This window comes from Raphanus sativus, chromosome 6 (genome assembly GCF_000801105.2).
Source record: "Raphanus sativus cultivar WK10039 chromosome 6, ASM80110v3, whole genome shotgun sequence".
Lineage (NCBI taxonomy): Eukaryota > Viridiplantae > Streptophyta > Magnoliopsida > Brassicales > Brassicaceae > Raphanus > Raphanus sativus.
In genome coordinates, this window is record NC_079516.1 from 21,346,682 (window position 1) to 21,373,466 (window position 26,785).

The 26,785-nt window shown below is 35.4% G+C and overlaps 2 protein-coding genes, 1 long non-coding RNA gene and 1 pseudogene across 5 annotated transcripts; 2 read left to right on the top strand and 2 right to left on the bottom strand.

Moving 5' to 3' along the window:
• The first annotated feature begins 2,103 nt into the window (after window positions 1-2,103).
• LOC108809723 (plasma membrane-associated cation-binding protein 1) lies at window positions 2,104-4,212 on the top strand. The gene is made up of 5 exons (XM_018581880.2): window positions 2,104-2,191; window positions 2,550-2,688; window positions 2,754-2,843; window positions 2,944-3,028; window positions 3,450-4,212. The coding sequence occupies exons 2-5, from the start codon at window positions 2,572-2,574 to the stop codon at window positions 4,031-4,033; spliced, it is 876 nt and encodes a 291-aa protein (XP_018437382.1). The 5' UTR covers window positions 2,104-2,191; window positions 2,550-2,571; the 3' UTR covers window positions 4,034-4,212.
• Window positions 4,213-7,318: 3,106 nt separating this feature from the next.
• LOC108809767 (uncharacterized) lies at window positions 7,319-8,936 on the top strand. Of its 3 annotated transcripts, none has more exons than XR_008934956.1 (4): window positions 7,319-7,651; window positions 7,751-7,864; window positions 7,933-8,519; window positions 8,621-8,936. It is a non-coding gene; the product is annotated as an uncharacterized LOC108809767 (long non-coding RNA). The 3 variants fall into 3 exon arrangements; XR_001942902.2 differs by having other exon boundaries at window positions 7,933-8,241; XR_008934955.1 differs by having other exon boundaries at window positions 7,319-7,647; window positions 7,933-8,241.
• Window positions 8,937-13,276: 4,340 nt separating this feature from the next.
• On the bottom strand, window positions 13,277-14,101 carry LOC108808048 (pectinesterase inhibitor 2-like). The gene is made up of 2 exons (XM_018580252.1): window positions 13,618-14,101; window positions 13,277-13,359 (listed from the first exon to the last, which is right to left on the bottom strand). The coding sequence occupies exons 1-2, from the start codon at window positions 14,099-14,101 to the stop codon at window positions 13,277-13,279; spliced, it is 567 nt and encodes a 188-aa protein (XP_018435754.1).
• A 1,094-nt stretch (window positions 14,102-15,195) lies between these two features.
• LOC108808050 (F-box/kelch-repeat protein At3g17530-like) lies at window positions 15,196-16,771 on the bottom strand (annotated as a pseudogene).
• Between the last annotated feature and the right edge of the window lie 10,014 nt (window positions 16,772-26,785).

Genomic DNA, 26,785 nt, shown 5'->3' on the forward strand with positions numbered 1-26,785 from the left:
CATTGGAAAGAATCAAGTTCAACGAAATGCGCAAGTTCATCGGAGTTCAATAGATCAACAAGCCTAAGATTCAAGTTGGAAATAAGGGGAAGAATGTTGGATAATTCCAATTAACTTGAGGAGCAAGTTAGCTCACTAAAGTGAAGTTTGATGGATAAAGAAAAAAAAAACATATCGAGTTTAGGAATATTTCCATATTATTATTAGGAAAAGATGTATTTGTCATGTTTTTATGCAGAGATGTTCCATCAAGAGAAATACATTGATTTAGTTTGAAGAGAGTTTATAAATTTAATAAAAAGAGTTAGTTCTTATAATTTTGTGTTGTTGCAACGTTAAATCTAATTATAATAGTAGTTCATTATTATCACCCAAAAAGTTCTTTTAGGGTACTTTTTTCAAGAGAAAGCGTTTGCTATGGTAGAAAGCTAAATTGATCTGTTTTATTTCATGAATGCGGTTATTTAATTAGTTCCAAAACATACTTAATTTGCTGTTACTTTAGTGAACCTTATATAAATCATAGTTATAAAACTGTAGAATATGATAGTTGCAACATATTTGATTAATCAATTTATATGCATACCATTTTGTAGTCAGATTAGCAAATTTTATTATATATTTTTAAGGGTGATTAATAATGCCATTTAAGAAATATTATATAGATGATATTATAAGCGACAATTAATCAGTTTATTTTATGAGCACTTAGTTTAAATGCAACCATGAATTTCCCTATGAGATCCATTTTTCATGGTATTTCTTGTGATATGGTAAATATATTTTGTAAATATTTTTTCGGATATTTTTATAAATCGTCTTTTTCTATAACTCAAAACCCTAATTTTGTTGTAAAATACTAATGGACCTTTTATCAAATTATTGGATTGAAGAGATTTCCCATTTTTATTTAGATTGCATATAATTTTTGGAATTTTAATATGCTAATTTGAATCATCTATTATATGGTTAAGCATTTGTCATCTGTAAAATGTCAATCATTAATATTTTTCTCTCTTTGTTTTCCTTTCTTTTTTTGGTCAACTTCTCTTTTTGATTTTCCTATTCAATCAAACCATCATATACAGAAGTGTATACCATGTTGTAATCGATGAAGATTTCATGCTTTGTCCATAGATGTTGAGGGTGGGATGTCTATCTTGAGAAAATAATTAATTATGCTAAATAAGAATCTATGGGATATACAGGAATTAATACTTAATTTAATGAAGACACGAAATCAAAATAACAGCCACTAAGTTGACAAAATACCATAGCCAGTATATACATTCACATATTTAATTGAACTATCAATATAATATTATAGACCAAGATAGCTTATAATAAAGTTTAATACTAGATAAAGGACTACATGATGTACCTTACAGATCACCATGGCAGGTCCCATCTTTTGAATTTGCCAACTGTAATTGCAATACCAATGCCAGTACGTATGTTATCTGTCTTCTCTTTGAGCCTGACCGGTTTTGGAAGAAAACCAGGAACTCAAAATGACAACAATACAAAAGTCTTTTTTTTTTTTTTGAAAAAGGCTTTAACAATACAAAAGTTCGGTTCAGATATTCCATAGAAAGTTACTAAATCAGATCTTGAAATGTAATAGAGGAAGTACGTAAAACAAAACAAATACTCCCTCTATTCGCAATTACATGACGTTCTACTGCCTTTCTTTTGTGTCAATATATATGTCGTTCACAAAATTCAATGCAAAAAATGATAAATAAAATGACTTTTACTATCCCTGTAGTTAATGATATGTAGTGATAATGATATGAAGCAAATTTGACATTGAACACTAACAAAAAGGTACTAGGCATTACATCAACTTTCTTAGTTTAAGAGAAACGTAGTAGAACGTCATGTAGTTCGAACGGAGGGAGTATATGTTTTCATGGATTTTACGTAACTGGTTCTAGTTTACTATTGATAAACGAGCTTGCCGACCAGGCAACCATCGAACAGAATCGGTCCTGGCGGCACCGGAGAAAGGTATAGAAAGATTTTTTTTAAAAAGGGTAGACACGTAATTTAGTTAAAAAGCAAATAGTGACTAGAAGATAATCCCTTCTATAATACGAAAGGGGCTTCTTAAAAATCAGGTAAACAACAACTAAACAGTTGGAGAATTAACGAAGAACAACGAAGAGACTCAAGACGATCATCATCTCAAGTACGTATCATCAAGAACAAAAAAAAATATATAAATCAGTGTACATTTTCATAAATACATAAAAACGTTTTCGATTATTTAGACGTGAAAAGATGTGTTTCTTATTTTATAATGCTCGTTAATTATTACGTTAATTTGATATTTTCTTGAGTCTTTAGAAATTAGAACTAGGGAGCTAATGTGTATTACGTCAATTACAAAGGTTTGTATACATGAATCAAATAGTCTTGTCTCGTTGAATCGCTTACTTTAAGATTACGATCTTTTGTTTCCGTCATTTTCATGTAAACTTTAAGTATATCTAAAAAAAAATGTATATCTAGGAAAGTTTATAGTAGTTTGTTTTTTCTCGTTGTAGGATTATTAAATAGACGCAAAGTATGGGTTACTGGAAATCAAGGGTTGTTCCAACAATAAAGAAATTGTTCGAGAGAAGCCCAACAAAGAAAGTTGTCGTTGTTGAGGCTAGTAAGAGCTTAACCTTTGATGATTCTAAGGTATTTAGATCTATAAATTACAATTCCATATTATGCTTGTATGGTTTCTTAAAATTAATTTTCAGGAAGCAATAAACAAGGAGATTGAGGAGAAGAGGACCGAACTGGAAGCCAAGGTCGTGGAAATCTACGAAGCCACGTCTGCTGAATTCAAGGTATAAATTCAATTTCTTTTTTTAAATTTCTCTTATAAATTTTAAAAGTAACCACTAGTCATTATTAATGTATCATCGATTATGATGTTTATATACGTAGGCCTTGGTGAGGGAGCCTATGGAGGACGGGTTAACGAAACACTCTGCCGAAGTGCACAAATTCCTGGAGGCACTTGTAGAAATTGGTATGTACTTCAATTTTAGCTAAAACAAGTTGAGTACTGTACTTACGAGTTACGGCACACCATTAATCATTTAATTGTATGTTCTCTAGCGTTATCCGTTTTGAAATGATTCAACCTATCTAAACCCGTCCTTGATGTGTTCAACCTTTATACAAATTAGTAAAACGTTGGATGGCTATTTTAGAAACCATAATGAACGGTATTGATGTTTTTGGTATATTTTGGATAACAATCTTAGATGTTAAATTACTTGGTTCTTACATGTGATATATTACCTGAAACTATATCAAAAATGAGCAATCCTCATAAACGTCACGATGTCCATGGTGGAAATAATGATTGACAATTGATATTAGATTAGTACATTGTATATTACAGGATATGAGTTAATAAATCCTTTTATGTGATCTGTCAATTTCAGGATTTCCCGGATCAAAGGCTGCATGTGACACTTCGCCAACCAGTTCCGGACCAGTAATCTTCATATTTGAGAAAGTATGTTTGTTTCTCCCGGCGGCGGAAAAGTCACGAGAGGTAGAAGTTGTGGATGGAGTCGTGAAAACTGATGAAACTTCCAAGGAAGAGGGAACTACAAATAGTGTGAAAGAGATAGAAATAGAAGAAGAGAAGAAAGAAGAGATTAAACCGATAGTGGTTCCTGCTCCCGTGGCTGTGGAGGAGAAAAAGCTAGCCGTGGAAGAGGAGAAGAAGGTGGCGGTAGAAGAGAAGAAGCCAGCCGTGAAAGAGGAAAAGAAGGCGATGGTAGAAGAGAAGAAACCAGCATTGGTAGAGGAGAAGAAGCCAGTGGAGGAAAAGAAAGCCGTCGTGGAAGAGGAGAAGAAGGCGGCAGTGGAGGAGAAGAAGCCAGCCGTGGAAGACAAGAAAGAAGTTGTTGCCCCAGCACCAGTAGCTGAAAGTCCATCCACCAAGGTCACAGAAGCTCCAGTGGTTGTAACTCCGGCCAAGGCTCCAGAAACTCTTGCGGCTGCGCCACAAAAAGCTTGAATTGTTTTCTGATACATTTCTTTAAGAAAATATTGCTTGTCTTGTGTTGTGTCGATGATTTTTTTTCTTTTTTTTGTGTCGATGATTTATTTTGTTTGCTTAATATATTTATTATCCATGTAACTTTTCTATACATTAAATTGCTTGCTTGAATTAAACGTTTTATGATCGCATTCTAATCTTTCTACCAACGTTCCGAAAAACTCTTTTTATTCATTTTAAATTCAGTGTTAGAAACTAAAATAAAAATAAAAATTTAATTCTAGATTCTTGTTTTTAGTGTTTATTTATTAATTCAAATGATCTGAGTAACTCTAATGTGTTTTAAGGAGTTTCTCACCCCAAAAGAAAATATATATATATATAACTAAAATTTAAGGGGGTGTTTGATAAAATGACCTATAACTAAAATGACCTATAATTTGAGGTAAAATTAAAATATAACCATTTTGTTAATAATATTTTTCCAAAAAATTTCAATATTATTTTTAATTGTTTCAAATATTTTAAAAATATCATTAGTATTTAATTTTTTTTATTTACAAAAATCTCATTTTCATAGATTTCTTCAACCACCGTAAACAACCAATCTAGAGTTTGAAAAGCTCAAACATTAAATTGGTATCTCTCTTTTTTCTTATGTTGTGTTCAGACGAATCAATTCTATGAGGGGCACCTATGTCTCGAAAATACCACCTATTTTCCTTGCCTCTTTCGCTAGTGAGTCTGTCCGGACATTTTACTCCTAAGAATATGAATAAGGCTCACATCCTCAAAATCTTAATGTAGTGTCTGGAAAACCTTAATTTCCGATGCCAATGTTGGCCAATCTATCGGATTCGTCATCATATCTATCAGGTTTGAATAATCATCCGATACACTAAAATTGAATCTTTGCTACTGTCAAGCTTAGCAGTTGTAATTGTAGTATTTGAGATTCAATCTAGAGGACCAGTCTACACTTTACTCTTATGAATTCAATTTTAAGCTATGAACAAAGATGGTTTTGTGATTAAGAGTGACGTAGATAACAAACAAACTTAGAGATTAAATTCGATTTAAACAAGAACCCAGCTTAGGGTATTTCATCGGGTATTGATATGGAACCAAATAATTATTCAAGAACAATGGAACACAGTCTAGAACTCGGATCACTCAACTGAAACAGCCCACTGTTGTGGTGCTGTTCCGTTTGCGAGTCGATCTTACCACCTAAACCTTTGTTTGGGGTAAGATACGATGATAAGCTTTAGAGATCAAGTCCGATAATGTTCACCTAATACCCTAATATCTACTTTCACTGATTAGGGATACTAAGCTCATTCAATATATGAATGAAAAATAAATGGAATTTGCTTATCTATGTTCACCTCGAGTTTCAACACCCTAGAACTCTAAGCGACCTAGCCGACTACACGATCGTGATGCAAACAATCAAAAACATGATTTCTGAATAATACTGCATTAGAAAAGAGTAAGAAACAAAATGGTTCAGGATGATCTTCTCTATGAGAGATGGATCTTCTCTATGAGAGATGGAGCCTTCTCCCTTACAAGATTGCAAAATCGCCTAAAACCAAGTCTAGGTCTCTTGTAAAACTAGTGTAAAAAAGTAAAATAGCTAGGAGACGCTCTTTATAAGGAGGCACCTTAGGTAAAGAGAAAATAGGGTAGCCAGGGCAAAAATCCCGAAATATTTTTGAGGTTTCCTTATTTGTCGGGAACAACCTTTAGGCTGCTTCGTCTGGCTGCTCCACGTGAGAACAGTCTCGGGACTGCTCCTCATGGATGTTCTCCGCAAGATTACTCCAATTTCGTCATGCACCCTTTCTTTACTCTTCTACCTACTCCAGACCTGTAATGGTTCAGAAAAGACTAGACTGACACGAGTTATAGACAAAAACTAATTAAAAACATATACACAATGATGTAAAAAACACCATATATCATCATCTCAAAATGTATCAAGGTTATCTTTATGTCTCTCATGCGTAAAGCTGTCTTAAATAAGCCTTTCATCTCAGTGTGTAAGGCTGAGAGGCTTCTACGCTATAGACCATCTGTTATTTTGGTGATATTTGAAGTTTGGACGGTGGAAAAGTTTGAAAACAAATTTACACCAGAAAAAGGTAACTAATCACTTGGTTTTCATCACTATTTAGATATATGTCGTGACAGTAGAGTTACTTAGGCGTCGTGTCTACAATAAGGCATAGACTTACACGGCAGTCTGCCAGTCAAAGCACAAGTATTGCAATTGACCAAATTTAAATTTTTATAGTGTGCACTTAACGAAAAGTTGACACATTTATCTTTGAAAACAAAACAAAAAATTTGATAGACGTACAAAGAAGTCGACGTATAAAAGATCAGTTTTTGTATTTGACTGTATCTTTACAACAAAACTTACTTATAAGTCTCCAAGAAAATATTTTTTGTCTTTGGCCAAAACTTTGATTATTTTGAAAGACACTAATTACAAGAAGCTAGTTTACAAAGATATATCATTTTTTTATGTTTGACTATAATGTTAAAAGATTTTTTTCAAAAAAGTTAAATAAAGTGTAGACTTCTAGTTATGTTTAATTACGTCTGCAAAAAAAAGACTTCAAAATAAGTCTACTTTTTATTTGGTCAAACACAAAATAAAAATGTTAGGTTTTGAGATATTACCTGAAACCCGAAACTATAACCGAAAACACAAACCTAAAAATTAAAAATTATTTGTGATATTCAAAATATTAAAATACACTTAATATACACAAAATATTTTGGGTACTTTAGACATCCGATCGGTCTTGGATAGGACATGGATTCGATAGAGACTCGTGGGTCCAAAAAATACCCAATAGATACTTTGCCGTGGACCCGGACCGAACCCGAATCTATATTTCTGGGTCAGTTTCGTTTCAAATTTTTAGATTCGGATAAAATGTCTATGCCCTAAAAAAGAATTACATAAGCTTGTGCATGCATAATATCAAATAAACCAATTTATAAATTATATAATTTTAAAATCTCTTCTTTGATATAATACACTTCGTAACACAATAACGTGTAACAATAAAAAACTACTATTTCAAAATCTTTTAAAATCCAAAATAAACCGCGCTTCTGAAGCGCGGATCAAAATCTAGTTGAAATCTTACAATACTAAAAGGTGTATAATCTCATCATCTAAAATAAAAATATCAACGTCAGATTAATAATTCAGACCAATCATAGAGTTTTAACTCGCTACGTCAGAAAAGCTTAACACAAAATTAATCCTTCTTTTGGGCTATTTTAAATGGAAACTCAAGCCTATGTAGCTTTCTAGCCTTTAGTCTCGGAAGGGTTGAGTTTTGATCTTCCGACTCTTCCACTTTAATTGTCACAGTGTTACAGTAACCCACTCTTCATCAATGTATTATGTTCTTTAATCCTTTGTAATTGTTTCGTTCCACCTCCCCCTCTTCCTCCTTCTATATAAAATGCTTCATTTGATATCCAGTCCAACCCTAATCGAAAACCTCCACTGCAGAAGCTACCGCAACACCAATGAAATCCAATGGAAAGTCTCCCATCTCCACCGGAAAGTCACAAGCTGTGAAATCCTTGGAACAGAAACTACTGTGAGTAAGTTCAATAGTTCTTTTACTGAAGTTTGAAACTTAGAACATGAATTTGTGAGTTGTGTCTAAATCTCGATGCTTTGTTCGTTTGTCTCGGTGTTAGACGAAATCAAGGCTACAGATGTTGATGTGATCCCTAAGATACTGTTATTTTGATCCAAATCGATCCGACGACTTCCGTTAGTGACATAGCTTCATCAAATATACAAATATCATGGTACTTAAATATTCCCTTACACAATAGTGATATGTTCTTTCTTACATTCTTAAGTTTTTACTTTTTAGTTTTAAATGAAAGACACCTTCTTGATGCGGAGGCTGTTTCCGAAAGGGTATGGTGCCAGGTGCCAACACATCACTCCCATACCTTGATGCTTACCTTCAGATCAGGCTCTGTTTTTTTCTTATAAAAAGAATTGTCTTTTAAGTGTTTATGCAGGATGAAGAGAAGCTTATAAACAGCAAAATCGGTGACATCCTTTTAATAGCAGCTTCTCATCGCCCTGCTGATATCTTCTCGCCTGGCAACCATTTCCTGCAATGGAGTGACAGAGAGAGAATAGACGTTAAGCTGAAGATCACATCTGTTCTCAGGTTCGTAAATCAAATAATATAACTTTCTTATCTTTTCTGACTTCATGGTGGAGAATAGTTTTATTAGAGAGCATCACCGTGGAGAATATGTTTCTTTTACTGCCGCTCTCTTTGTTTTAATTGTGACTTGGAAATTATCTTTTCTTATTGATTTTCCCCCAAAACGACACTTATGTGAGAGTGCCAGTGTTGTCATCGTAGTAGTAAAGTACGTTGATCCAGCTGGAGAGTGGCATGACTTATTAACCTTCTTCTCCCATTATAATTAGAGTGCTCATGTATTTTTCCTGTTAAACCCTCTGTCCCCATGTTATCTACTTAGTGACAATTTGATTGCTCCTTTGTTCATTTAGACAAATCTTTTTTTTGTGGTATGTAGGTAGCAATGATTATTTTCAGCTCTTTGACAGTAGAAATAAATTAAGGTCATACTTTGCAAGGATCTTCTTCCCAATGATACAAGACTAAAGTTGCATTCGTTTCAGAGTTGCTGCTCTCGGATGTTTTTTCGGTAAATAAAAGTGTTGCTCTTCTCTTTTACAATCGCTTACCACAACAGTAGCGATGATTCACAAACGACAGAAATAATGTTGTAGTTCTTGCACAATTTTTATCGCTTGACAATACAATTTTTATGTTAATCGCGAAATGTAAATTAAATTGAAAAAGCTAACTTTTTTATATAAGTTGGAAGATGAAGTGGTATAAATATTTTCTTTAATGGTCACTTAAGTTAAAGAAGGGGAACAAATAATCTCAAGGGATTATGATGACTATGTAAAGCCTAACTAAAAGATGAAGAAAAGTTAGTGTTCAACATATTTGTGGAATAGTCCAGTAAGGCCTATTCCAAATAGTTTCCAATTTAAAAAAAACATGCGAGTGTTCTTACGTATTTGCATGTAGAGAAAACACTGAAACCTTTCAAATGAGGTATATATAGAGAAGTATCTCTTGGAATTTTTTGAGAAAGATAATTAATTCAGCCATTGAAAAAAAAAACACGTGAGAAAGTATCATTATATTGGAGTGAGTGTGACGATGGTAGCTTTCACTCGGAAACGATCTTATTTGGTTCACTATAAACCATAAAATATAGGAGAAGGGTTGACTAAGTCAAAGCTTAAGAACTCACTATGGAAAGCGTTCTCTCTGAACTCCACAAACAATGATGTCAAAAAAGCCATGATTGTTTGGAATGTCTATATATATATATATATATATATATATATATATATATATATATATATATAGCTCTAGAAATCATGAGTGCGATTAAATCATGCAACAAGTAAATCTTTTGAAAACAATATAATTAGTTCATCGCATTTGGAAAAAAGAAAAATAAAACATCCACTTCCAATAAAACTCTCTAAATATAATTAGTAATTTTTTGTGGGAAAAGAAATCGGTTGATAATAGTCGAAATAATATGGACTACAAGGTTAAAACTCATTAGAATTTAAATAACTTTAACGTATAAACGTATAACTCATAATATAGACTACAAGGTTAAAACTCATAAGAAAATACCCAAATTTAAGTGATTTAAACATATAAACATTGTTTAATTGCTGCACAAACATATTAAACTTACAAATAGAGTCGAAACATATAAATAACAAACATATACTTAAGACATTTATGAGTTTCTAATGAAAATTAATCAAAATTATATATATATATTTCATAGTTAATGGTGTTATGGTCGTGGAGCTATGTTTGGTTATGCCAAGTTTGCTTGAGAGAGAGATGGTGTATTTTGAGTTATGGAAAGCGAGAATTTATAACCACCTCAAAGAGAAATTGATGGGGAATCTTTCTTTTTTGATCAAATCTATTTTATTAAAACAAAAACATTTTGTTGGACCTAACATTTATTTTGTAAGTTTTTAAATTAAATACACCTTTATACTTTATAGTTAAACATACATTAAATCACTAATGTTCATTTCTTTATACTATTATCCATGTTTCCAAACAATATACTTATTTCTTTATACTATTATCAATGTTTCCAAACAATATACTTATTTCTTTATAGTACTATCAATGTGTCCAAACAATATATTTTTTATACTACTATCAATGTTTCTAAATAATACAATAATTAATCTTAGTTATTTTATATCTATCATTTTCTCTTTAAAATTTTGTAGAAACGTCATAATTTCATAAATTGCAAAATAGTGAACTTTAAAATTTCGATTATAAGATTACAAATTATGAAACTATTACAATTTAAATCTAATTAGATTACATATCGGTCATCCATCAGTTGAATCGGTTAGTCTCGGGTTTTAGTGATTTTTTAATATGAATATTTTAAAAACATAAATTGAATTGTCAGATCTCCGGATTAACCGGTATAATCACAATCGGGTTGAATTTAAAAATACTGATTAAAATGCAAAAATATTTTAAATACACAATCTTTAAAAATTACCAAAATATTTGTTAAATTATTAGTGAAATTTTTCATCGTAAAATATCTCGCGCTTCAAAAACACGTGTCAAAATCTAGTTGATGGTAAATCTATAGGAATTAATTGTAATGAAACCGGAAGTAATTATGTATTTGTTGGAGGCTAGGATGAGAACCTAAGGGGGTTTTGCCGTTTACAGTATGGATATATTAATAGGACAAGACTTGGGTTCACCTCCTGTGGTGAACCTTTAAATTCACCACTTGATTTATGACCAATCAAAGTGACATGTGGATAATTAAATAAAAAGTATTAAATATATTTAAAAATATCTAAAAAATAACAATGTCAATTTTAAACCCTAAATCTTAATTTCTAAACCCTAAACATTAATTCTTAAATTCAAACCCTATACCCTAAACCCTAAACCCAAATCCTAAACCCTAAACCCAAATCTTAGACTTTAAAGCCAAACCGTAAACCTTAAATCTAAACCCTAGATCCAAATGCTATACCCTAAACCCAAACCGTAAACCCTAAAACCAAATTCTAAACCCTAAACCCAAACCGTAAACCCCAAAGAATTACTACGTAATTTTGTCTAGTTTAGTGATAGCACCCCGAAGTAAGTATTGTTTGGGTTTAGGGTTTAGGATTTGGGTTTAGAGTATACAGTTTGGGTTTAGGGTATATGATTTGGGTTTAGGGTATAGAGTTTAGATCTAGGGTTCACAGTTTGGGTTTAGGGTTTATAATTTGAGTTTAGAATATACGGTTTGGGTTTAGGATCTAACATTTGGATATAGGATTTGAGTTCAGGGTTTAGGATTTGGGTTTAGCGTATACGGTTTGAGTTTAGGGTCTAAGATTTGGGTTTAGGGTTTAGGATTTGAGTTTAGGGTATAGGGTTTGGATTTATGAATTAATGTTTAGGGTTTAGAAATTAAGATTTCGGATTTAAAATTGAAATTATTCTTTTTTAGCTATTTTTAAATATATTTAATATTTTTTATCTAATTATCCACATGTCAGTTTGATTAGTTATAAATCAAGTGGTAAATTTAAAGATTCACCCGAGGGGGTGAATCCAAGTCCTGTCCATATTAATATAGTGAGCGAGCTAAAATTTGAATTCAATATATATAGATATATATTCGATAAAGCAAGTTTGCACGCATGTAGTATATTAGATAACTCAACAATACAAAAAATAGAATTATCGCTATGAGACATATAACATGGAGATAGTTAGGGATGGTAATCAAAGACTTGGATCGCGGACCTGACCCGTAAAGGCTAGCTGCGGGGAAGAATTAGGCCTCTATTTGATAAGTCCGTAAAATTGTGGGTTTCGCGGGACGGACTCAAGACGGGACGAGTCAAATGCGGGACTGACCAAATGCGGGATGGGCCACAGGTTAGCCTGCGGGATTTTGAAGATCCGCAATCCTAAATCCTAGGGATTGGCAAAAAAACTGAACCGAACCGATTGAACCGAATCAACCTAACCGAAAACGATTCGAACCAAACCAAAGTCTATTATCAAATAGTTAGGTTTAAGATTTTTCCAACCTGAACCAACCGAAACCGATCCAAACCAAAATTGATTAAACTGAACCAAATTAAACCGAATTTATAACCAATGTGCTTTTGTTATTATTGAATTAAGCATACTAGCAATATACAAAATATGATATACTTAAATCCTAAGACTAAATCATTGTTAACTTTATTAACGATTTTTTTTAACTTTCTATTTATTTTGGTTAACTTTTGTTTGACTGTGTTCTTATAAACCTTTTGTAGTTTGTTAAGGTTTTTGTTTCACTTTTATATTAGATTTAGTTTACATAGTTTTTTTAAGAGGCATTATTAACAATTTTTTTTTAGTTTTCTATTTACTATAGTTAACTTTGATTTGATTGTGCTCTTATAAATGTTTTGTGTTTTTTAAAGTATTTTGTTTTGGTTTTATATTGGATTTAGTTAACATAATTTATTTTTTATAGTCGCGAACATGATGATTTTATGAACATGCGTTTGTTTCAGTACTATGAATTTCTTTATTACTATGCGGGATTTTTTTTTTAAGTTGATGGATTTTGTTTTCAGTACTGTCAAGTGATGTTTTAAACAAAAAATTGGTGACAGTCATGTTACTGAAGAGCTACTGCTTGTTCTTTAAACGGCTTGAATTGAGAGTTTGAGTTACTGTAGAATCTTATCTCTACACTCTAAGCTCAGCAGCTTGGTTGAAGGAGAAGAAGAAACACTTAGTATTAAGTTACCGTTGCTATGCAGAGACGCTGCTTTACAAAGAATCAAACAAAGAGTATACTTGAGGGAGTTTAACTTCACTGTCCAAATGGTTCTCACTTACTTCAAGACCATTAAACCGAGGAGTGATCACTTGGATGTTGTTGTGATCGATGTTGATGAGCTCTCTTAGATTCCCTTATACAACTCTCTACTTCAACATTCATGAAAGAAGCTGAAGGAGACGTCCCGCGGGATGGTCCGCGAAGGCTTATAAATTATGCGGTACAGATTTGGGCAATTCTGAGAACCGTAGTCCACACGGGACAGACTCGCTGTGACCCGCTCAAAGACTAATCAGCTGCGATACGGGACGGAACGGGACAGGTAAACATGTTTGACATCTCTAGAGATAGTCCATTTTCAAATGAATAAACTGTTCAAACCAATACAATTTAGTATAATATATATTAACATACAAAATTATATACAAAAATACGATGTTAAGAAGATACATAATATTTATATTATTAATAATTATTTTCTTTCATCGTATATTTACATATAAGGCTTAATAAAAAATACAAATTTCAAATATGTAATTAATATTATTTGTTTATTTTAATGTAACAACCTTTGGATGAAATTGTATGTTCTTGGTTTGCAGCAAAAAAACTTAACAAAAATAAAATACTGATAGAATGTAGAGTAGTCTTGGCAATTGACGGATCAGCTTTGACTTTTGCCAAGCCATCTTGACATGTTGTAGGACCTTTCATAGCTGCTAAGACCTTGATGTTCATCCCTGGACCATCTCCTGATGTAAAGCTCTTCGCAGCTTCCTCGAGACTGCTGATGGTATTCTTGTACTGCTCCACGCACGAGGTGCATCCTTTCTTCAAAGCAGGGTTAGTTTCTTTCGTGGCAAGAGACAGAAACTTCATCAAAGCTATTTGTGCGCTTGTTAGTGCAGCGCTGAAGGTGATCGATGCAAGCATTTTAATATCAGCACCTGAAATCTTTGGGTTTGCTTTCATGAAGCTTGTGCAGAAGGATGGGTTTTTTGCTCTCCCGCAAATTGCTTTGGTGTCTGCAGGTTTTGTGTTTAAGGAACCAATCATTACAAAAAACATCAGACAAGACACAAGAAGGTTGTTCATCATGTATGTTGTCGCCATCTTTGGTTCTTTTTTTGTAGAGTTATTGTCTATGAGGTTATATATTTATAGATGGTTGCGATTGATTGCTTCTACTAGAACTATCAATAGAAGTTACTGAACAGAGCTGTTGCTGTTTCTGATTCTTAGTTAGACCACAAGGGGTCTCATGCATTTCAACCAAAATTGAGAGGTTGTCAGTAGAAGTCTTTTTTACTATTTTTAGAAATAATGTTGATCTAAGTGTTCTTGTAACGCAAGCAAAGCCCATTTTCTTGGATGTATAAAATAGTTTTGCGTAATCTAAGTCAAGTGGGGAGTGATTTAAAGTTTGATATTCCTATTTGTTTCTTAAAGTGACTTGTTGTTGACTCAGTCTCGTGTACATGTTTCTTTCTGATCAAATTAGGATTTCTATTCTCGCTAGCTTTCTGTTGGTTCTCGACTTGAATTTGGCCAATTTTCTCTCAAAATCCCCGATCAGCTCCATTATAGTGATCAAAGTACCATTTTCCTCTCTCGTAGTTGCTTTTGTCACTGGTTATTCTCTACAAAGTCTGAATCGGCTGCACATCTACTGTGGATAATCGTAAAGACCAAGCATTAGAGAGTATCTATTCCAAGGCTTACATCAAAGCAATTCTATTGTGTCAACGAGATGAAGATCATTTGGTCCTTCATCCCTGATTTGAACCACACTTCTCCATTCCACTACGCTCTCAACGGAGCAAAGAAGTAAGTTCAAGGGAGTCCTAATGGTTTGGCTAACCAAAAAACACTGCCAATGGGCTGTATATTTTTATTTCTTCTGCGTTTAATATGAAATGATCTTCAAAAAAAAAAAAGTTCAAGGGAGTCTGTGTTCTCCTTCGCATTAATCTGATAAATATATTAGATGGTATCAATGTAGCACCAGTAAATAAAATAAACTACAAAAGCAGTGTATTATTTTCTGATTTTGAGAGTCAAAATAAGATATAAACTTAAAATGTGTTCAATGTATTACAACCTTTGGGATTCTCCAATAATTAAAAAAAAAGGAAAAGAAAGAAATCTTTGGGACATTGAAAGCAACAGCAAGAGAACTTCAATATTCTTAAGGTCTGGTGTCACTTTCATTTCCTAAACCTTTTTGGGATAGAAACTTCGATATGCTGTAGGTTTTTCTCTGGGTGTGACTTTTGTTTCCTCAACGCTCCTTGCAGAAATGCCCTCCACCGGTTCATCCCTGTTAATTAAAGTTCAAACACAGTTAAAGAGAACCCTAACACGAAACATAATATATATACCTAAGCAGTCTTTTAAACATGCAGTTTTTCTTACAAGCGAACAATCTTTGTGTGAGATTTAAGCACTCCGTTTTAAGAAAAAAATATATGAATCTATGAAGCTAAGATGCTGATATTTAGTTTCTTAATAACTACTCTTTTCTGCATGCATCCAATGCAACTATAAAGTATTTGAGTAAGATCATTAGAACAAAGAAAAGCAAAAAAGAAACATTAGTTAATATATTTGACTAACCTCCTTGTAATTCGTTTCCTTTTGCTTTTGCGCGTACTCTTCTTCACAACGTGTACAGCGCTTGGAACGTAATTCATGAGATGTGGCCATGAATATGATCCATCTATAATCCCTTCACCATAAACATGTCTTTGTATATTCTCTCCAATGATTGCAATGTTGGTACACTCTTCTTCACTATCATCCTTGTCTGTACTAAAACACACTGCCACTTTATGCTCCTCGTCCAAGACGAAGCTGACAACATTTAACAACACAGCGTCCACTACCAAGAACTCGCCCCAGGACACCTTTTTGGTGTCAATCTTATTGCTCACCCATATCTTCATCTCTAATGAATCTATATGAAGATATTGATGTAACACCGAGAGTTGTTTGTCTCTAACAACCGACAGAACAGCGGTATCTTCATGCTCATAATTCATGAAATCACCAGGACCAGCACTCTCATACGGGAGAGGGAGAAACCCAAACATCTCTCTTGTGAAATCGAAACTGAGAATGAACTGGTCATCCTCTTTTTTAGCAACCCAGTAAGTGTTTCCTTTCACAGACACCCCACGAGCAGATATGTCCCAATCATGCTTATCAACATCTAAAACCCTCCACGAGTCAGAAATAAAATCATACAGTTCAAACTCGGAAACCGTACGCCTCAGTGGCATGTTGTCATAACGACAATACCTCAAGATCTTGTAGCTATTAATACAAGAAGACTTGCTGCCTTTGTATCCAAGAGCATATAAATCATTCTGGTGATACAATGTCCTAGGTTCTACATACCTAGTTTCACCGTTACAAGGGTTGCAAACCACGAGCGTTTGGTTTCCCACCATAGTGCACAAGATCAAACCCTTGCAGTAAAATATATCATGTATTTTTAAATCATCTGAATCTTTTAAGGATCCAAGTTTACCTCCAAACTCCATGGACGGATCATCAAGGTCGTTAAGACTCTCTTGGAGGTTGATGGTTGTTGAAAAAACACTAGTATTCAACAATAAGATGAACTCTCTTCCTGCTTGAGCCAAGTGTTTCTCGGCGAGTAGATCTTGGCGTAGAGTGTACCATCGTGCATGCAGTTTGCCATTGTGATGGAGACTTCTTCGGAACACGGGCGAGTATCTTTTTTTCCAAATCAAATGGAAGGTCGGTCATCATCAACATCTTCTAGTGTGTTTCTGACCCAATATCTCTCCAGGCAGAAAGAATGTAGGACTAACGATCGATATGAACTAGGTAAACTTCTTTTGTTTTTTTCTTTGAACACCAAAACTAGAGTAAACTAAAACTCTTTTTCATTAGGCTTTTGTTGTATCTTAGTCGTGTTATAATTGTTAAAAGTATTATAGGTAAATTATCTTCCGAGAAATTCTCCCTTTGGAGATAAGATATCTTTCTTGAAATGTAGATTTATGGGTGACTATTTTTCAAAAGAAATATACTGAATAGTAAGGAACAATTATTTGTGGAACACTGAATTCTTCTCATCAATTTGCATATTTAGAAAAGGAAAGAAATCAACTATTTTTTTACAAATGATTTGTCGACGAAAATATATTTTATAAAATTATTTATTTCTTCTAAAAATATTTTTATTCAACAAAAAAATGAGAACTGTCAAAACAAATAATAAAAACAAAAAATGAGGACCGGAGGCAAGTTTAGTTAAATGTAGGCGGGAATGAGACTGAATGTACTGGGTACTGTTGGTAACATAAACGATGATTTAGTGGGTCAATATTTTCGACCCATTTATTATTTTATTTTTTGACCAACTGAGTTTGAAATCTGAAAATCCTAAGCTCTCACCATTGAATGCCCTTCTTCTCTCCATGGCTCCGTCTATCTCAATCTCCGGTCACTTTGCCAGTAACACTCGATCATTGAGTACAGTTATAGGGTTTATGTTTTGTGTGTTTCTGTAACAGGAAAAGAAAACATAGTTGAATCTCTTGTGGGAATGCCGACTCTCTACAAGGTTCTTTGCCTCCTGAGCTCGCTAACAATGTCGTTAGGCTCTGTATCATCTATATATTCTATTTATGTCTAGATTTTTTTTTTTTTTTTTTTTTAAAAGAATTTTAAATTTTATTCAAATAAAAAAAAACCTGTTTACAGAGTCAACTGCTTCATTTTCTAAGCACAAGATAGAAAACTTAACTCAAAACAGAAAGCTTTAAACAAAAGAAAACAAGCTTAATTTCTACTAAACCAAACTTCCATAGCTTTATCGTACTTCCCTCCCGGTCTCTTTCTCAAAATAGTAATCCTATTCCGCACCATTTTATCAAGCCTACTCTTCATACAACTTGCTGATTGAGAGTCTTCTCCAACTCTCCTCCTATTCCTCTCATGCCAGATTGCATATATCACCACTTGAAAGCCATATCTAAACAAGAAAGTCGGAATTTTCTCGCTTAGACCGGTAACCAGGACCTGAATCACCTGCGACCATTGATAAAGGCTCCTATGACCCGCAAGTTTCCCCATGATGCCTTTCCAAACTTCTCTTGAGTAATCACAATCAAAGAACAAATGGTCTCTGGTTTCCATAGCCGTTCTACAAAGCCAGCAAGTAGTTACAGCTTGAGGATTCCATTTGACTATCCTATCACCCGTGGCTAGCCTGTTATGAATCGCAAGCCAGGTAATAAAAGAGAATTTTGGAGTAGCTTCTCGAAACCAAATACCTTTAGCCCATATCACTTTTGGAGACTGAACTCTTGTGATGTTCCACGTCTGCGAAGTAGAGAAAACTGGTTTGAAATCTCCATTTTCTCGCTTCCACAACCAAGTATCTTCCTGATGGTTAAGCCCTTGACTTCTCAGACAAAGAATCTCCTTCTCAATTTGTTGAAAGATTTGAAATCTGTGTCTTCTTGCTCTGTAAGTCTGAATAACTCTTTCCACTGTCGAGTTTATAGGAATACCCATGATTAGACAACCTCTCACACCTGTTATCTCAATCAAACTTCCCAGTGGAGACCATCTTTCAAACCAAAAAGATGTATCAGAGCCGCTATTTACCTCCACTCTAGTTAACTGCGAAGCTACATATCTTAGACGAAGAAGTTTCTTCCATATCCATGACCCAGAGCTACTCTTCTCACTTATACTCCAAAACGATCCTTTCCTTATGAGGTATTTCCAAATCCACTTCACCCATAGAGAATTTCTCGCAGACAGTAAGCGCCAAATAAGCTTCAAGTAAGTAACTCTGTTAACCTCAGATAGGTTTTTCAAACCAAGTTCACCCTCTTCTCTTGGTTTACAAACATCTATCCAAGCTATTTTTGCTTTATGAGTCGACAGAGATGGTCCCGACCAGAGGAATGCCGAGCATATGATGTTAATTTCCTGAACACACATCTTCGGAAGGCTAAAAGCCGACATCCAGAAATTGGTTATGCTATAGATAACCGAACCAATTAGCTGGAGACGACCAGCAAAAGTGAGATGTCTTGCAGTCCACGATGAGATCCGAGTTCTGATTCTAGAGATGAGAGGGCTATAATCTCTTACAGTCATTTTCTTTGTTAGCAAAGGGAGACCAAGATATCTTACCGGTAGAGAGCCAGCTTCAAACGGGAATTGATCTAGAATCGCAACACTATCATCTGCTTTAACCCCAGCCAGAAATAATGTTGATTTCTCCAGACTGATATTAAGCCCTGACATCTTAGAGAACTCTTGAAACACCTCCAGGATTCCTTCAATAGATTTTTTCTTCCCATCAGAAAATACAATTACATCATCAGCGAAGCAGATGTGAGTCAGCTTCAACCCTTCACAGTAAGGATGATACCCTACTCTGTTCTCAGCTGCAGATTTATCGAGAAGCTTTGATAAGACTTGCATACATATAACGAACAAATAGGGTGATAACGCACATCCTTGGCGAAGCCCTCTCTTGCTGTTGAAATACCCTGCCAATTCACCATTGATCTGAATAGAAAAGGATGCCAACTCGATACACTTTTTGATCCAGATAATGAATTTCTCAGGAAAATTCAAAGCTTCTAATACTGACAACAGAAAGGACCACTGCACCGAATCGAAGGCCTTTGAAATATCAATCTTGACTGCGCATCTTTCAGTTACTGATTCTTTGTGATAACTCTTTACCAGTTCCGAAGCAAGCAGGACGTTTTCCATTAACAGCCTGTCCTTGACAAAGGCTGACTGACTCAGAGAAACAAACAGAGGAAGCAGCTTCTTCATTCGATTTGCCAATATCTTCGAAATGACTTTATATAAAACATTACAACACGAGATCGGCCTGTAGTCCTTCATACAGCTAGCTTCGTTCGTCTTTGGTATCAGAGCCAGAATGGTGGAATTTATTCCTTTTGGCAAAAACCCCTTGTCAAAGAAAGATTGAACCGCCGATACAAAATCATTACCAGTGATTGACCAAGTTGCTCGAAAGAACTCACTTGTGTAACCGTCTGGACCTGGTGATTTGTCTGCTGCCATAGCAAATAGAGTCTTCCTCACTTCCTCCCTCGTAACAACTTCCATCAACATACTTCTATCCTCCCCAGTGCATTCATAGTTCAATAGAGACTTCAACTCTTCAATACTCACTCCTTTATAATCTGTCGGAACATGAGTTAAAAAATTAAAGAAATGCTCCACTGCTTCCTTCTTAATATCCTCTTGATTATCTGCAACCGATCCATCAGACCTCTTTATCTCTCTGATTGCATTTCGAACTTCTCTAACTTTAGCTGCTCTGTGGAAACTCTTGTTATTTCCATCCCCCACATCTAACCAATGAACCTTTGCTCTTTGGCTAATTACTTTTTCCTCCAATCTTGACAGAAACGACCATCTCTCAGAAGCTCTCGACTCTGCTTCCATATTACTCTGATTCGGCTCTTTAAGAGTTTTTATTTGTGCTTCACATAGCTGCTTATACGCTTCTTTCGTCTTCTTAAAGATATCGCCAAACTTTATCTTACTCAACTCTCTCAACATGGGCTTCAATTCTTTCAGCTTCTTTGACAGCCTAAAAAGCGCAGAAGTAGATATGAATAAAGGTTCAGTAGACAGCCAGAAATTATTTACCAGAGGGAGAAACTCTGGCATATCCACTAAAGCATTCACAAACTTAAACGGCTTTCTCGGTTTCATGATCTCTGCCTTTATAACCACCCTACACCTCTGATGATCCGAGCAGCCACCAGCTTCAAAGACACAATAGGATTGTGGATAGTTCCTCAGCCAGCTATCATTTATCAAGGTTCGATCAAGCTTCTTGCAGATAACCCCATTCTCTCTCTTGTTGCACCAGGTAAAACAAGGACCCTGATAGGACATATCCAAGAGTGAGCAGTACTTAGCAGTATCTTGAAACTCTTGCATACCCACTGAGTCATGAAAAGAATCAACATCGGAATGCTCTGTACCACTTAGAATCTCGTTAAAATCACCTTGAACTATCCACGGAGACCTTCTTAAAATAGGGGAATCCTGATGAGCTTTTAGATCCCTCCATAATTCTCTTCTCTCCTCCATCAAATTTAAACCATAAACAAAAGAGCAAAAAATTTCCTCCTTCATACCTTCCATCAGAATAGAGCAAGTAGTTAACTGAGCGCTTTGAAAGCACGGCGTCACTCTTACTCTTGGACTCCAAACAACCCATAATCTTCCAAGCCTGTTATGATCATAATTCGAAATGTGAGACCATCCAGGAAAAACCTTCTCAATAATCCTTTTAGCTTTATTTTCTTTGACTCTTGTTTCTATCAGACAACCAAATTGAAACCCGCATTTATTCACCCACTCCTTAACTACTGTATGCTTTGAGGGTTTGTTAAATCCACGGACATTCCAGTAGAACCCTGACATATTAATTTCTTCGGGGTTTCTTCTTGTTCAGATAGCTAGGATCTGCATCCTGAGCTCTCTGACCTGTTTTACTTCGCAGATATCTGTGGTTTGCCTTTGAATCTCTAGGCAGAGATTGCCTAGGAATTTCTATTTCCTCCTTCTCTTCTACTTCCTCCCCCAAGTCTTCTACTTCTAATTCAGTCTCCTCTTCTTTTTCTGATTCTACTTCGGCTGTTTCTCCTTCCTCTTCCTCCGCTAATACCTCAAATCTTGACTTTGTGAGAATAGATACACTTCCAAACTCCAGTATCTTCCTAGATTCAGGAGATTGACAGTTTTTCCCCGGTGAAACATATGACCATTCCTTTTCTTTTTCCTTCTTTTCTTCCTTTTGATTTATATTCTCCTGTTGACTCTTTGTTTCAGCCATCCCCTCTTCCAAATTATCTTTCTGCACTTTTATCTCTTCTGTGGCAATAACCTTCATCACTTCCCCACTAACTTCCTTTTCGTTATCCTTCTCTTCTTTACTATTGTTACCCTCTATTGCTATCCGTTCTTCACTCAATTCTTCTCTGACTTTTGGACAAGCTTTTACTGAATGTCCCCATTTATCACACTTCACACATTTTGTTGGCAGCCAAGGATATACATACTCCACCAGAATATCCTCACCTTGCACTTTGAAGTTCATCTTCTTAGGCAAATCTTTGGTTAAATCCACCTTGACAAATATTTTTGCCACCTCCAGATTTAAACACTGCGCTGTTTCCGGATGTAGTCTTGTTGGAACACCTAGAGGGCTCGTTACATAGCTCAATCCTTGCCAAGAAAACATTTTCAATGGAACATTCTTAACATGAACCCACATTGGAATAGATTGCGTTGGTGGTTTCTCCTTCTCTATCACCGGTGACCATTTAGTTACTATCACCGGGACCCCAGCCAAGTTCCACATACCTCTACGCAAGATCCTTCTTCTATCATCTTGATTGAGAACCTTAAACTTCATCATGGTGGAATCTACCTCAAACACTTCAACCTTCTGAGATTTATCATTAAGCGTCCAAATCTTGTTAACGATCGCATGAACCTTTCCAATATGAGGGGCATTGTCCAGGAATTTTCCAATGAGGAAATCATCCCACAATGGCGCTACATCCTTTGTGATTTCTTCTGGAACAGTTACCGATCCTACTCCATCCTTCATCTCAACATCCACTTCATACTTCTTCAAAACTTTTTGCCCTTGTACTGCTCCAACCCATGAACCTTTCGAACCTCCCAGTTTCATCTCCTGATTCATCGGAATCTGCTTCGATTCACCTTCGTTGACCTCCTTATTCAGAACCCCCTGTGACTGGTTTCCTGATTCATCTTCCTCCGTTACTTTGATACCCAAAACCTTCGTCAGATTCTGCGTCAGATCTGTAAGATCCACAACTCGTTTCTCTGATTGATCGGAACTTCGCGCTACTATCAGTGATGTACCTTCCTTCCCCGGAGAGAGAGGAAGATCCGGCGGATCCGCCGTACTCATGCCGTTATCGAAGAGAAAAACCCAAATCGCCTAATCGCCTTATTTTTCGCCTCTGCTAAACGGTGCGTTTTCTATGTCTAGATTATTAACTTGTGTTTCATTGTTTGTTTCATTTGATGCTATGTTTTTTACTGATACATTCGTCTCTTTTTTTGGGCTAGTTGTACCGTGAATGTCTTCGTTGAGCCACATTCATTGGTAAGCAGGTGAGAGATTCTCTGTTCTGAATATGAGCTTGCCTTGTCAGATTTGGTGTATTCGTGTTTATAATATGATAATGTTCAGATAAAAGAATATCATTTCAACACTTTGAAAATAAATCTGGATGCTGATTGAAATAACAACCTTCTTTACCCTACCTTTAGTCTCAAGTGATACAGAGTCGATGGTGTTGTAAATTCACGTGTTGAGCAGAGTTGGTAACCTAGTGCCTTTGTGACTTCGTTAGTCGGAGAAAAAATATGAAAAGGAGTGACAGTGACAGATAGGGAGGTAAAATCGAAAACATGTTTCTTGTGGTGGAAGAAAAGGCCATGTTCTTGGATGTAGAAAATAGTTGTGTGTATTTTAAGATAAGGGTAGTACTTATTGCTTAGTATATTATACACACTAGGATAAGACCTGCGCCTTGCACATGCTGAATTTATATGAAAGTTATTTAAGAAATATTGTATAAAAAATTAAATTTATATTTTTGATCCAATTAACTTTTTAGCCCTTAAACATTTTTTAAACTTTTTGTTAACTACATAATTTTTTTTACCGATAAGCTGATCTCATTTTTAAAATATTTTAGCTCAAAAAATCACCTATCGCATAAGAACCTAATTTAGGCCGGAGAATCTCAAGTTTACTATTTGGTTACAGAAAAACTATGTTAACTCGATTTAATATCATGATTTAGCAATTTAAAAATTAATTATGGTTATAAGAATCCTTACTTCTTTAACTGCTAAAAGCTTACAGTCTGATCAATTTGTCAACACACCTGATTAGAATCCTTACTTCTTTTGGTTCTTCACCATGCCTGTGAGCATTTCTCTCTCTCCATAGACTGTGAAGAAGAGCCTGGAAAGAGTACCGAATGATGAATAATTCAGTAGAGGAGTAACATCTTGACCGAGAGATGATTTCAAGCAACACATCCTATTCATCAGTAAACCCATTCTTCATGATCCCTACTATTAGCTCCTTCCATACCTTACTAGAGTAGCGGCACTTAAAAACAGATGCCTGCAGGATTCCTGCTCTTCATTACAAAGAATACACAAAGTGTTCATAGAGATATTCCACTTCTGCATTCTTTCACAAGTCTGCAATCTATTTCTTGCAGCTACCCAGAGTATAAAGGAGAATTTAGGAGTAGATTGGGGAAACCACACTCCCTTGTTCCATACACACTCCGGCTGCTCCTGTCTCATATATAGCCAAGTTTTCTTAGAAGGAAAAAAGCTTGCAAAACGGTTATCATCCTGTCTCCAAAGGGGAATTTCATCATCATGATCACGCCTGTTCCTCAGCACTTCTATTTCCTCCTCTAACATGTTAAAGATCTCCACTCTGTGTCGTCTTTTACAATGGTTTAAAAGCACATCCTCCATAGACGAAGTATCAATAATGCCGAGACTAGTGGATCCTCTATCACCCAACAAATCTTTCAGTGGGCCAAATGAAGACCATGAATCATATCAGAATGATGTATCTCTGCCATTACGAACATCCATCCGTATATAAGTCTTAGCGAGGCCTCTAATCTTTAGGATTTTTCTCCACACCTAGGAACCAGTGCTAGCATTAATCTTCATCGACCAAAAAGAGCTTTTCCTTATTAAGTAACACTGAATCCATTTGACCCATAATGAAGATCGAGAAGAGAATAGCCTCCAAACCAGTTTTAGACAAAGCACAATGTTGATCTCTTTGAGAGGCCTAATTCCCAAACCACCTTCTTGTTTTGGTAAGCAAATGTCACTCCACTTAACCTTAGCTTTACTAGTTTTTAGCTCTGGTCCTGACCAAAGGAAAGCAGAACATAACCTCTCTATCTCCTTCAAACAACTGCTTGGAAGTCTGAAAGCTGAAAGCCAAAATTAGCCATGCCAGTAATAACAGAGTTTATCAGTTGCATGCGACCTCCATAAGAAATCATCCTCCCCGTCCAGGAACTCATCCTTTTGCGAACCTTCTCCACCAGAGGCATATAATCATTTACTGTCATCCTTCTTGTAAGTAAAGGAAGTCCTAGATATCGAACGGGTAACTTTCCAGAGGCAAAAGGAAAGCAATTTAAGATATCTCTTTGTTGAGTATCAGATAAACCTGCTGTAAAAAGGGTAGACTTCTCCAAACTAATTCTTAACCCCGAAATGGCAGCAAAATCTTCAAAAATCTTCAAGATATTCTCAATAGATCTTTTGGATCCATCAGTGAATACCAAATGATCATCAGCGAAGCACAAGTGAGTGAGAAAGATGTTTTGGCATTTCGGATGATACCCTATAATCCTTCGAGCGGCAGCTTTATCCAGAAGATGGGAGAGGACATTCATACAAACAACGAACAAGTATGGAGACTATGCACATCCATGGCGTAACCCTCTTTTACTCTGAAAGAAACCAGCCAACTCCCCATTAACTTGGACATAAAAAGATGGATTACAAACACATAGCTCTATCCAGTGGACAACTTCCTCCAGAATGTTGAAAGCCCTTAGAGTATTCAGCAGAAAAGGCCAATGGACAGAATCAAAAGCTTTAGCAATATCGATTTTCATAGCACATCTGGGTGAGACATCCTCCTTATGGTAATCTTTTACTATTTCTGTAGCTAAAAGCAAATTTTCAACCAGCAATCTGTCTTTAATAAACGCGGATTGGTTGTGGGAAATACAGCCAGGAAGAGTACCTTATAGTCTATTAGCAATGATCTTTGAGATCACCTTGTAGAGGACATTGCAGTAGGAGATCGGTCTGTAGTCTCTCATCTCAGTTGCACTGTCTTTCTTCGCCACAAGCGCTAAAATATTAGCATTCAGACCTTTCAGCAAGAATCCCTTACTGAAGAACAATAATACTGCTGTAGTGAAGTCCTCCCCAATAATATTCCAAGAAGCTTTGAAGAATTCAACAGTGAAACCATCAGGTCCTGGTGATTTATTACTAGGCATACCCATTAGCACATCTCTTATCTCTTCCTTTGTGACCTGCTTTATCAAAAGAGTCCTCTCCTCATTTGAACAGCCAAATGGTAAGAGTTCTTGAAGCTCTTCTACTGAAATACTTTGAGTATCAGGCGACTCAAAAGAAAGAAGATCACTAAAGAACCTCACTGCCTCTACTTTAATATCTTCCTGGGATGTTACCACTTCTCCAGACTGGCATTTGATCTCTCTTATAGCATTTCTGGTTATCTTGACAGCATTATGGAAAACTTTATTATTTGAGTCACCAAGTTGCAGCCAGTGGAGTTTAGATCTCTGCTTTAGTACTTTCTCCTCAATAGCAGAGATGCGTTGCCATCTCTCCTCTACTTTTAATTCCTCCTGAATATTCTCCACCGTAGGATTCTCCATCAAACTCTCCTAAATCTTACAGAGATCATTATAAGCTTCTTTAACCCGAAGAGATAACTTTCCCAGCTTTTCTTTACTCAACTTTCTAATCAATGGTTTCAAAGCTTTTAGAAACCTGGAGAACCGGAACAGAGCAGATGTTGACTGAAACAAAGGCTGATTGTTTGTCCAATACTCTTCCATCAACTTAAAAAATTCTGGCATCTCAGTAACATCATTAGTAACTTTA

What these genes read in the sequence shown, in the direction of transcription:
- LOC108809723 (XM_018581880.2), top strand. Translation starts at nt 2,572, where the DNA reads ATGGGTTACTGGAAATCAAGGGTTGTTCCAACAATAAAGAAATTGTTC. An exon ending in TAACCTTTGATGATTCTAAG is followed by an intron (nt 2,689 to 2,753) that starts GTATTTAGATCT and finishes ATTAATTTTCAG; the next exon opens with GAAGCAATAAACAAGGAGAT. An exon ending in CCACGTCTGCTGAATTCAAG is followed by an intron (nt 2,844 to 2,943) that starts GTATAAATTCAA and finishes TTATATACGTAG; the next exon opens with GCCTTGGTGAGGGAGCCTAT.
- LOC108808048 (XM_018580252.1), bottom strand. Translation starts at nt 14,101, where the DNA reads ATGGCGACAACATACATGATGAACAACCTTCTTGTGTCTTGTCTGATG. An exon ending in GACTACTCTACATTCTATCA is followed by an intron (nt 13,360 to 13,617) that starts GTATTTTATTTT and finishes TGGTTTGAACAG; the next exon opens with TTTATTCATTTGAAAATGGA.